General features: G+C 40.1%; 1 protein-coding gene across 1 annotated transcript; it reads right to left on the reverse strand.

Moving 5' to 3' along the window:
• Positions 1–279: 279 nt before the first annotated feature.
• LOC107796180 (F-box protein CPR1-like) lies at positions 280–1,394 on the reverse strand. Its single transcript, XM_016618924.2, has one exon. It carries the CDS (start codon positions 1,321–1,323, stop codon positions 769–771), a length of 555 nt encoding a protein of 184 aa, XP_016474410.2. The 5' UTR covers positions 1,324–1,394; the 3' UTR covers positions 280–768.
• Positions 1,395–12,562: the final 11,168 nt, after the last annotated feature.

A 12,562-nucleotide genomic window follows, 5' to 3' on the forward strand; every position in this document is an offset into this window, starting at 1 on the left:
CTATGTACCTAATCAAATACAATTACTAAAATTGGGACCAAGTGAGTATTAAAGTCTTTGCGATGAAACTATGAAAAAGCTGTTGAATTTATGTTCTAATTTATCAAGTTTCAGTGACGAGTTATACTTCTCAAAAGTTTTGAACATGCGTGCCACTCTCGCTTCCTTGGGAATTGAACTCAAGCTTTCCTTGTAAACTACAACTCTCATTTTTTGGGGACAACCACGTAAATAGAATTCCTTTAGTTCATTCGAATTAAGATTGTAAAACATCAAACATTCACTTTTGCTTTGAAAAAGCAATAAATAATCTTGCCAAACTGCTTATGGGGTTTCAATAGGAAGACCTCTAATTTTGTATTTCTGTATCCAAGAATCATATACATCATAATCTATCATCATCCAAATTCCCATCAAATCTTTTGTTGGATCAATCACGGGCACTAGACAGGGGTAACATATCAAGGTGAGAGACTCATTTAAGTTAATGAGGCTATATCGTTTTCTATTTGAGCAGTCATGAGTATTAGGCGTTTTCATATTACGAAAAATCTCTGTACTCATGTCAAAACAAAGAATTACTCGATTGGCGAACCAATGAAAAGATCCCTTGTAAAAAACCTGAGAACAAGGCGACCAAACAAACACGGGTAGCGGTGGATCCACATGATCCAATTCTCTCCATGAATCAATACCCAATTCATAAACCTCCACTTTTCCCCCTTCCTCTATAGGATAACCATAACAATACGATCCTCGCTGTAAATTTCAAAACTTTTTAACAACCTTGTAGTCATTTGCAATGGAGTCGAAGTCAAACCCAACACATCTGATTGTTCGATAGTGATTTCTCGGACAATTAAAAGGGCTGGGCGGGAGCAGCATATACTTTCTTGTTGACGGATTGAATAACAGAGTATTAAGATCATCCATCAAAGCTATCAAACCATGACAAGGACCAATGAGTTGATCATACTCAATACTATACGTCGCTGTCATATAAGGCACATCTTGATCCGGAATAATGGGGTTGAGATAATCATCAGCTCTAACAGAAAGAAAAGATATGATAGTTTTATACAGACTGGTTTCTTCTTTCCATGAGCGCTTAAAAAGAATGAATTCATCTTTGTCATTTGTGGTCCGACTGAGATGAAGATTGACAAAAATGGAGGATTTTATGAGAGTGTAACAAGTTTTTGAGATGCATTTGAATCGCAAAAGAAATTTTACCCGAAACCTTAATAGTATATAAATAACCACGTCTTCTGGGAATCTTTTCATAATTCCATCGACCATCTTGTATTCTTTACACTCTAACATTCATTGCACTTCGGAGAATGATTATATATTATATATGATGTAATTACTTTATCACTTTGTTTACCTGAAAAATCGGATAACGTTAAATTTAGATCCCTTGATTCTCGCCAAGATTCTCTCCTTTGGTGCGGTTGTAACGGCTCTTGTCTGCGAGCTTGGCACTGACTCGAGCTTGGTGCTAGATCGAATCCCCAGTCTTAGTTCGAGCTCGGTTCTGCCTTGGAGCATCGATATTCGGGGCCTGTGTTGATTGGCATTACCCCGTAGTCCGATTCGGACACGGGCTCGATAATGATATCGAGTTTTGCCGTTGATTGGTCTTATAGCTCGAAGCTCGACGTCTCTACTTCGGAATTCGTCCGAGCTCACCATGTGGATACCCTTCGATTGAAACGTCATTGTCTCGATCAGTCTTTATGACTGAAAATCGGTTTTAACCGTACACAGATAGTCCCCTCGTTTTTCGGAAAGGATGTGGCGAGGAACAATATGATTTCCCTGCGGCTCGATCAAATTTATGCCGACGTTTCTATCGAACCCGATCTCGACGTATGTGATAGCTGTCCCATCGGCTCGGTTTTACCGAGGCAATTAATGTGTGTCAGACGGTGGTCGGCCACCACTGATACCGAACCGTCAGGCCTTAGTCTATAAATAGTCTTTCCACACAACTTTTACCATTTTTGCGCCTTCTCTTCTTTCAAACTTTCCTATTTATCCTCTCTACTTCGCTGCTACGGGGCCGTCCATACCAAAATTTTGGTGTTGTCTATTTCTTCCTTTGCACTCTTTCCTTTCATATCAATGGCGAAAACTTCCAAAACCGTACCTCAGAAGGAAAAAGCCTCTTCCTCACGGCCGTCTGATGATAAGGCGCCGGTGGAGCCGTCAGTTCATGACTATATTCCTGGCCCGTGCATTTTGAAAACTGATTTTAAGGTGGAGAACCATTCCTCCGTTCCGGGTCGATGCGAACACGTATCGATGTATACATGCTCTATAACGGAGGATCACCTCGAGGCCGTCCGAAAAGACTGCAACTGGGGTTCCGAGGTCGTGTTGCAAATTTTGTCTTCCGATGAGGATGTTACCACTTACGTGGATGAGTTTTTAAGTGTTTACACTTATCCCTTCACACTGGGACATGTCGACCCGGTGATTATTGATTTCTGCAAAAGGTATCAAGTCACCCTTGGCCAAATCCATCCCTATTTATGGCGTATAGTGATCTTATTGCGCTTCTCTATCAAAGCCGGGGGGTTAGATTTTTCTCTGAACCACCTCATACGACTGTATCGGCCTCAGATCTTTCGAGGACTAATCAGACTTCATCGTCGGGCATCGAAGGTATTGATGTCGAGCATCGATGAAGACAAGGATCGAGGTTGGATGAGTCGTTATATCTGAGTGAGGACCCGTGATCTCATTCCGGAGGAGAAGATGTTGTTCCCTGAAGAATGGAATTTTGACCGTAAGTGATTTTTGTTCACTTTTCAGGTGTTTTTCCAATTTTTTCTGATGTCCTTCCCTGATGTTCAGCTGGGTTCCCTCCTGATGTAATCTCGGGTGCGTTTTTCCCTCGTGATGGATACCTAAGTGCGCTTTATCATTGGCCCCTAAGGGACATCTACCCCTCCAATGATCATGTTGATGACGTGTTGAGGTTCTTCTTGGTTGGTCTGTTTGTTGGAGTCCCTATTCCTGAAGTGGTTTTTGGCTCGATCACTCAGAAACTCTCAGAGGTGCCCGTTATTGAACAACCGGGAAACTTCTTCACTCAATTGTCGGCATTCCTCGGTCATGTGGCCATGAATGCCATGATACTTACACATCTGGTTAAGATCTCTCTAGGTAGGATCGTACTGCACTGGTCGAGGCCACTTGGTTTCTTTGATATGCCCAGTGGCCGATACGATGCTGGTTGCATCAATGTTGAAGTTATACTCTGATAATCTCGGGGCTTCCCTTCCCCCGAGCGGCCTGTCAAAACCATTATTGCTCATAAGACCTCGGTTATTGGCCCTACGGTCACTTTGCTTCTCGTTCCTCGTGGGGTTATGCCTGGACTCGTTCCCCTTCCAATCTACACTGTATGGTTGATACTGATCTCGGATCGGCCTTGATTCATGATCGACAACTCTCTTAGGCATGTCGTCGGTTCTTATGGGATAAATGGACCCATAAGAGGCTCCAAGTTGGTCGTACTCGACTCTAATTTTTGACTGGTACCTATTGTGGACGTTGGCCCAAGTTACCGACGGGTACTTTACTAAATTTTGTTTCAGCTGCTGTGAAGCCAAGGAGCTTCGGGGGTTAAGTCCTTGAGTGAATTCCTGAATGGCCCAATCATCCACAACCGGAGGCAAGTCCATCCATTCCATTTGAAACCTTGACACGAAGTCCCTGAGCATCTCGTTGTCTCTTTGCTTAACCTTGAAAAGGTCCGATTTTCTGGTCTCGACCTTGATGGCACCGGTATGAGCCTTTACAAAAACATCCACGATCATAGCGAATGAATCAATGGAATTTGGGGGCAAGTTGTGGTACCATATCATCGCTCCTTTTAACAGAGTTTCCCCGAACTTCTTTACTAACACTGACTCGATTTCGTCGTCTTCCAAGTCGTTACCTTCGATGGCACATGTGTAGGAGGTCACATGCTCATTTGGATCCATGGTTCCATTATATTTTGAAATATCGGGCATACGAAACCTCTTCGGAATTGGCTTCGATGTCGCGCTCGGAGGAAAGGGGATTTGGACAAATTTCTTGGAGTTCAGATCTTTCAATATTGGAGGCGCTACTGGGATTTGATCGACCCGCGAATTATATATCTCTACCTTCTTGTCGTTTGCCTCAATTTTCTTTTCACCTGATTCCACCCGTTTCGTTAATGCTTCTAGCATTTTCACTACTTCGGGGCTGACATCAGACTCAGCTTCGCCCCGGCCTTTCGGTGATCTGCTCATTTCTTCGGGTATTTTTCCGGGACGGTTCTGGCTCAACTCTGCTGGGGGCGCGGCTTTGATTTTGCAGCTACGCTATCGCCTCTTATTGTACCTGCAACACTTCGAAGATCAATCGTAGACTGACCCCGTCGCCTTCGCCTTCGGGCGCTTCTCGAGCCGTTGGTCGGGCTCCTCCGTGAACTTTGTTCTCGGGTTCGGTAGGCAAGTTGGTGTCGATGGCCATGTGCGAGTTAGCATCGACTGGGTCGACAACTGGGACTCCGTTGGGATCAGCAAGGGACACCTCATTGCTAGGCACCAAATTGTTGTTTTCGCCGTGATGGCCAGACTTAGCCTCAATGTTCAAGTGAGCAGACTGAGAATTTGACATTTTTAAGGTTACCTGAAATTGAGACTTTAAAGAACAAGTGTAAAATAGAGTGTGTTGTAGATATTTATATCAAACCGCCACTATTATCCTTAGCCCCACGGTACGCGCCAAACTATTTACACTTAAAATGGATAACAATTAAATTTGTACGCGGTTTTAAGGATATGTGGATTGATTCAACACAAGTAATCAAGAATGTTAGTGAAACGAATTAAAGATAAAATAAATATCCAAACTAGTTGTGACGTTGAGTCCAGGCTCGAATTTAAGCTTAACATTAGTTTTGCCCTCGACCGGACCCTGGATTGGAAGCCAAATGTATACGAAGAACTATGATTAAAATAAGAACCTTTCAATAGCTAGAAAGCAGAGAAATAAATTTGTATTGCCTTGATATGCGTATTACAATGTGTCTATTGAATAAGAAACTTCCCCTTTATATAGTAGGAAAATTTTACCTTATAAAAAAAGTAAAAATCCTCCTTGTACATCAATCACTGACACACTACCGGCATCGAGCGAGATCCGCGCCGTAATATCCGGTTGGGTGCGGATATCACGGCCATCTGTTAGTCATGTGCAACCGTTTGTATTGCTTTCCGAGGTCTTGGAGCTCGTTCCGGGTTCGGGGGGGTGTTGTCTTGTCAGGCCCGGCGGCGATCACCCCGTTCCAGGCTCGATTCAAAGAGTTCTCAGATTCAGTCTTTATCTCATACATTCATACTTCTTACTTCGTTTGACTCACTGAGAACTCGGGGTGTGTACTGACCCCGAGTTCGCCCGTATACAAAAAATTTAATTGATTTCAAAGTTTAAGATATTAGAAAACATTAACACGTAAGTTATTATAGTTATATTACCTGGTTCAATTAAAAATGGGTTTACATAAGGTAACATTTTAGTCGGTTTATTGGGACTTTTAATATTTTAAAAAAATTAATAACAAAAATTTTAATCGATTTTAAAATTTTAATAAATAAAGTTATAGTTGATTTAAAGTCCTAAATATTAGGAATAATGTTTAAATAAAAAAGGGTTTACAGAAGGTAAACATTTTAGTCGGCTTAGGACTTTTAATATTTAAAAAGATTAATAACCAAAATTTTAATCGATTTCAAAGTTCTAAACAATAAGATGATAACTAAATTACACATTTTTCATATAGCTTCACTTTTAGAAGAATTAATGCCAGTACTTATTTTCGTTAAATAAGAGAAAAGTAATATCTTTTGTAGTTTGTATGCCATTATAACTTGAATATCTAAAAGGTATTTCAACGTTATTATTTCTAATAATTGGTCCTAAATATTAGGACTTCGATTTATACAAGGATGAAATTTAGTTAATTTTAATGTCTATATATAATACTTCCTTCAAATATGAAAAGTTTTAATGAATAAAGATATAGCTGATTTAAAGTCCTAAATATTAGGAATAATATTTAAATGACAATTTTATCTAGTGTAAACTCTTTCTTAGGATACGCACGTCGTGCGTGTACCCATATCAATAAAAATAAGCTTTATAAAAATAAATTAAATAATATTCAGAATTTAACAAAAATAATGAAGTATGCAGGCTAACAAATAATGATCAGATATAGGACTTTGGATCCACTCCAGAATAGTCCACCCGACAAAATGTTAAGGATTGAAGCACTTATTCTGAAGGAAAGAGAGAAATTCTCAAAATGATTGAATAAAATTAAGTATAGAGAGAAAATCTCAAAATAATGAAATAATATTCAATAATAATAGAAGGTGAACAATCGACAATTATTAAAAAAGAAATCCTAATCTTGAAAAAAGCTTCCAGTTTAGACAAGACAACTCGTATGATATTTTACAATAAATTACTTAATGTATAACAACGATAGAGAGTCATTTGTTCGAGGGAATGAAAAATTAAAAAAATAATTAATTGCAACTTACATTCTGTCTTCTATCTAATCCGCATTCCTCAAACACAAAATTTTTCAACTCGAAGTTATTTAGGTAAAAACAATAAGTTGAATTCAAACTTTTAAACATTAGGCAAAATTAATCCAAAATAATACAATTTTGAAATCATACCAAATTATAAATCCCATTGAATTGTAAAATGCATATTAATACCTCTTAATTCCACCGGGAACTTCTTTTTACTAACTTTTAGAATCACTGTGTAGCTTTTTATTTCTTACATTTTATGAAAAACAATAGAATGAGTATTATGCATATTGGTGTCTTTTTGTTTTTCCACTTAAATTTATTCTTTTTTTGATCCCTTTTTATGAAAACATGAACTTATTGTTAGATAATGGAAAGAAGAAAAATCAGAATCATAAAAATACATATAAATAAAGCTAAGTCAGCGAATTAATATATAAATAAGAAACATTTTTTGTGTCAAGTCTTTCAGGGTTTTGTTTCCAAGAATGAATCTTTTTTCTTTCTATTAAATTATTGCAAACTCTAAAGTGATTAGATTGTCCGTAACTTGGGTTTTTTTTTTTTTTTGGTTTCTTAGGATCTTTTTAGGTTTATGCTATCTTCCAATTTATAAGGTAAAAATTATAAAGTCCTAATATTAGCACTTCCTACATATTTTTAAAAAGGAAAAATTAATAACTAAAATTTTAGTTGATTTTAAAGTCTCAATTAAATGATTATTCCTAAATATTAGAGAATTAATTAAATGGCTAGTCCTAAATATTAGAAAAATAATAAAATATCTATTTTGTTTAGTGTGAACTCTATTTTTATTTTTAAAGGGTAAAAAAGACGAACAACATTTCGCTAAAGGCCTTCGTACTTTTAATATAACTAGTCTTAGGGTACGCGCATTGCGTGTGTACCCATGTTAATGAAAATAAAATTTTTAAAAATAATTTAAATAATATTTAGAATTTGTAATTGAGTAGAAATATTGAAAAAAATAAAGTTCCTAATTTTGGATCCATTTAGCCAAACTTATCAAATAAGTTCCTATCGTATATTTTTTCAGTTATATTTTTCCATCGTTAACTTCTTGTCGTGGCAAATAAGTTCGACATGAGGATCCACGATATTTAAATTCTAAAATAAAACTTCTTATTGCTAGCAAACACTACTATTTTTATTTTCTTAGTCTTACTGTAACGATCCGATCGGTCGTTTTGAGCTCTAGCGTATCGTTCGGCGGTTTGAGGCCTTGAGTAGCTTCACTTCAGGTATGTCACGACCCAAATCTCCCTCCGTAAGATGTCATGACGGCACCTAGTCTCTAATACTAGGTAAGCCTAACAGTTGCGGAAGAACTGAAATAATAACAGAAATAACGGCTAAACCTTAACAACAACAGGTATATATATAAATAAAGCTGGAAAACTGCCACTCGGCATATACAAGTAAACCAACAACTCGGGTATAGACAACTCCCAAAACCCAATAGTCACAAGTCATAAGCTCTAAGGAATTGTTCTAACTATCTCTATACATCAGCATCTAGGAAAAATAAAGAAGAAACAACATAAAAGGATAGCGGGGGACTCCCAGGTCTGCGGATGCTGGCAGATATACCTTGAAGTCTACGTAGCAGCAGTACGACTCTCTACTAATAGCGGGGCTATTAGGAGGTACTTGAGTGTGCACACAAAACATGTGCATAAGAGTAGTATGAGTACACCACAACGGTACCCAATAAGTGCCAAGCCTAACCTCGGTAGAGTAGTGACGAGGTCAGGTCAGAGCCCTACTGAAATATAATAATTAAGGCAGAAAATATAGTAATATAATGAAAAGACGGAGAATTTAACAATGAGAAGTTACAGAGAGGTAACAACACAGCACATAGAGATAAACAACAGTGGCACTCCCGACGTACCGCCTCGTAGTCCCAAAAGTAAATACTCAACAGGGGAACTCCCGAGGTATCGCCTCATAGTCCCAAAAGTATATATACGACAGGGGAACTCTCGAGGTACCGCCTCGTAGTTCCAAAAGTAAATATGTAACAAGGGAGCTCCCGAGGTACCGCCTCGTAGTCCCAAAATAAATACACAGCTCGTAACTGATGGAACAACGAATTCACAGCAAGAAATCCTATAATTAAAGACTAAATACAAAAATCATGGAAAACAGGAAATTCAACTAAGCATGTTGCACAGATTTCAAATAAGCATTTAAGACACGTAGACATGCGATATTAGGCAAAACGATAACTACACATGATCGGATAACTTAGTTAAGATATAACAAGTTACTATTGAGCAAAAACCAGATTATCAACAATTAGCCTGTATACACACTCGTCATCTCGAGTACACGGCACTCACATATCACAAATTATTACAACAATACCAAATCCTAAGGGGATTTCCCCCACACAAGGTTAGGTAAGTCATTTACCTCGAACCAAGCTTAATCAGTCAATAAAAATGCCTTTTCCTCGACCTTCTGACTCCGAATAGCCCAAATCTAGCCAAAAGCAATTTCATACTATTAATATAACTATAAGAAACTAACCTAATTAATGAAATCAAGACTTTAACAAGAAATTAGAAAATCGCCCCAAAAGGTCGACTCGGGCCCACGTCTCGGAATCTGGTAAAAGTCACAAAATACTAACACCCATTCAACCACGAGTTCACCCATATCAAAATTACCCAAATCTGATACAAAAACCTCAATTAAAATCCCAAAAATCGGCCTAAGGATCTTCCGCTGTTGGATATTAATCAAAAAAAGTCAAGAATCCTTACTCAAATGTTTCTTCTAAAAAATCCTCAAAATTTCGCCTCAATCCGAGCTTTCTAGGTTCAAAAATGAAAATGGGAGAAAACTCTCGATTTTGAACATTTAAAGTTCTGCCCAGGTGTTATGCATCGCGATCGCGGGACCCACATCGCGATCGCGAAGAACAATAAATCACAGCCACTAAAATGGACTACGTGAACGCGATCCCACAGCCGCGAATGCAGAGCTTTGCCTTCCTGACCCTTCGCGAATGCGTGCTCCACCACGCGATTGCATAGGCTAAAAGCATGTTGACCCATCATACATGCTCCTCTACGCGAACGCGAAGTCCCTATCGCGAACGCGTAAACCTAAGACCCCAGTGCTTCACGAACGCGGGACCTACATCGCGAATTCGAAGGCAATAATCTCAGTGATATCCAACTCCTCTACGCGAACGCGGGAGAACCTTCGCGAACGCGTAGAAGGAAACCAGATGCACCAGATAACTGAACTTCAGCCATCTTCCAAGACAAATTCCTAATCCGTTAACCATCCGATATTCACCCGGGGCCCCGAGACCTCAACCAAACCTACCAACAAGTCCTAAAACAACATGCGAACTTAGGAGAGACTTAAAATCACATCAAACAACGCTAAAAATACGAATCGCACCCCAATTCAAGCCTAATGAACTTTGAAAATTCCAACTTCTACAAACGATGTCGAAACCTATCAAAACACATCTGATTGACCTCAAATATTGAACACAAGTCATATTTGACATTACGGACCTACTCCAACTTCCGAAATCAGAATTCGACCCCGATATCAAAAAGTCCACTCTCGGTCAAACTTTCTAAAAATCCAATTTTCGCCATTTCAAGCCCAATTCAACTATGGATCTCCAAATCACAATACGAACACGCTCCTAAGTCCAAAATTACCCAACGGAGCTAACGGAACTGACAAAACTCTTTCCGGAGTCATCTTCACACAATTCTAACTGCGGTCAAATTCCTAGAACTTAAGCTTCCATTTTAGGGAGTATGTGTTCCATTTCACTCTGAAACCAAAAACAAATTCTCCCGGCAAGTCACATAAGCATAAAATGAAACAGAGGAAACAATAGATAGTGGATCAGGGCTAGTACTCTCAAAACGACCGGCCGGGTCGTTACACCCTTCCCCTCTTAAAATAATCGTTCGTCCTCGAACGAGCATAGAGACATACCTGAAGTGGTGAAAATATGAGGATAACGGCTGCACATATCATGCTCGGTCTCCCAAGTCACCTCCTCGACTGTCTGACCCCTCCACTAAACCTTCACTGAAGCAATGTTCTTCAACCTCAACTTTTGAACCTGCCTATCCAAAATGGCCACCGGCTCCTTAACATAAGACAAATCCTTGTACCAACTAGACTGAGCTGAAATCTAACACATGGGACAGATCACCGTGATACTTTCGGAGCATAGAAACATGGAATACTGGATGAACTCTTGCTAAACTGGGAGGCAAGGCAAGCTCATAAGCAACCTCCCCAACTTGCCGCAACACCTCGAACGAGCCAATAAACCTTGGGCTCAGCTTGCCCTTCTTCCCGAACCTCATAACATCCTTCATGGGCGAAACCCGGAGCAAGACCTTCTCCCCAACCATGAATGCAACATCGTGAACCTTCCGATCCGCATAAATCTTCTGTCTGGACTGGGCTATGTGAAGTCGATCTCAAATCACCTTAACCTTTTCCAAAGCATCCTGAACCAAGTCTGAACCCAATAACCTAGCCTTGCCCGGCTCGAACCAACCCACTGGACACCGACATCGCCTACTATACAGAAGCTCATATGGTGCCATCTGAATGCTCGACTGATAACTGTTGTTATAGGCAAACTCTGCAAGTGGCAAGAACTGATCCCAAGAACCCCCAAACTCCATCACACATGTACGGAGCATATCCTCCAGTATCTGAATAGTGCGCTCGGATTGTCCATCCGCCTGAGGGTGAAATGATGTGCTCAACTCAACCCGAGTACCTAACTCATGTTGTACGACCCTCCAGAACCGCGATGTAAACTGTGTACCCCGGTCAGAGATGATAGATACCAGCACGCCATGAAGCGTGACAATCTCGCTGATATAAACTCGAGCTAGTTGCTCGGAAGAATAAGTAGTCATCATAGGAATGAAATGAGCTGACTTGGTCAACTTATCCACAATCACCCAAACTGCGTCGAACTTCCTCTGAGTCCGTGGGAGCCCAACAACAAAATTCATAGTGATCCGCTCCCATTTCCACTCCGGAATCTCTAGCTTGTGAAGCAATCCACCTGGTTGTTGATGCTCGTACTTCACCTGCTGGCAATTTAGGCACCGAGCTACATACTCTACTATGTTCTTCTTCATTCTCATCCACCAATAATGCTGCCTCAAGTCCTCATACATCTTCGCGGCACCCGGGTAAATGGAGTATCGCAAACTGTGAGCCTCCTGGAGAATTAACTCATGCAAACCATCTACATTGGGCATACATAGCCTGCCCTGCATCCTCAATGCCCTGTCATCTCCAATAGTAACCTCCTTAGCATCACCATGTGGAACCGTGTCCTTATGGACAATTAGATAGAGGTCATCATACTGACTCTCTCTGATACGATCATAAAACGAAGACTGAGAAACCACACAAGCCAAAACTCAACTCGACTTAGAAATATCCAATCTAACAAACTGGTTGGCCAAGGCCTAAACATCCAACGCCAATAGCATCTCTGCTACTGATAAATATGCTAAGCTACCCAAACTCTCCGCCCTGCGACTCAAGGCATCGCCCACTACATTGGCCTTCCTGGGATGGTATAGAATAGTGATATCATAGTCCTTAAGCAGCTCTAACCACCTCCGCTGAGACAAGTTAAGATCTTTTTGTTTGAACAGATGCTGCAGACTCCGGTGATCGATGTAGATCTCACAAGGGACACCGTACAAATAGTGCCACCAAATCTCCAAGGCATGAACAATAGCTGCTAACTCAAGGTCGTGGACAAGATAGTTCTTCTAATGCACTTTCAACTATCTAGATACGTAGGCAATCACCCTACCATTCTGCATCAACACCACGCCGAGATCAATCCACGATGTATAACAATATACAGTATAAGACCCCGAACCTATAGGCAATACCAATACTGGGCCGTAGTCAAAGTT

The sequence above is a fragment of the Nicotiana tabacum genome, chromosome 19 (assembly GCF_000715075.1).
Source record: "Nicotiana tabacum cultivar K326 chromosome 19, ASM71507v2, whole genome shotgun sequence".
Taxonomy (NCBI): domain Eukaryota; kingdom Viridiplantae; phylum Streptophyta; class Magnoliopsida; order Solanales; family Solanaceae; genus Nicotiana; species Nicotiana tabacum.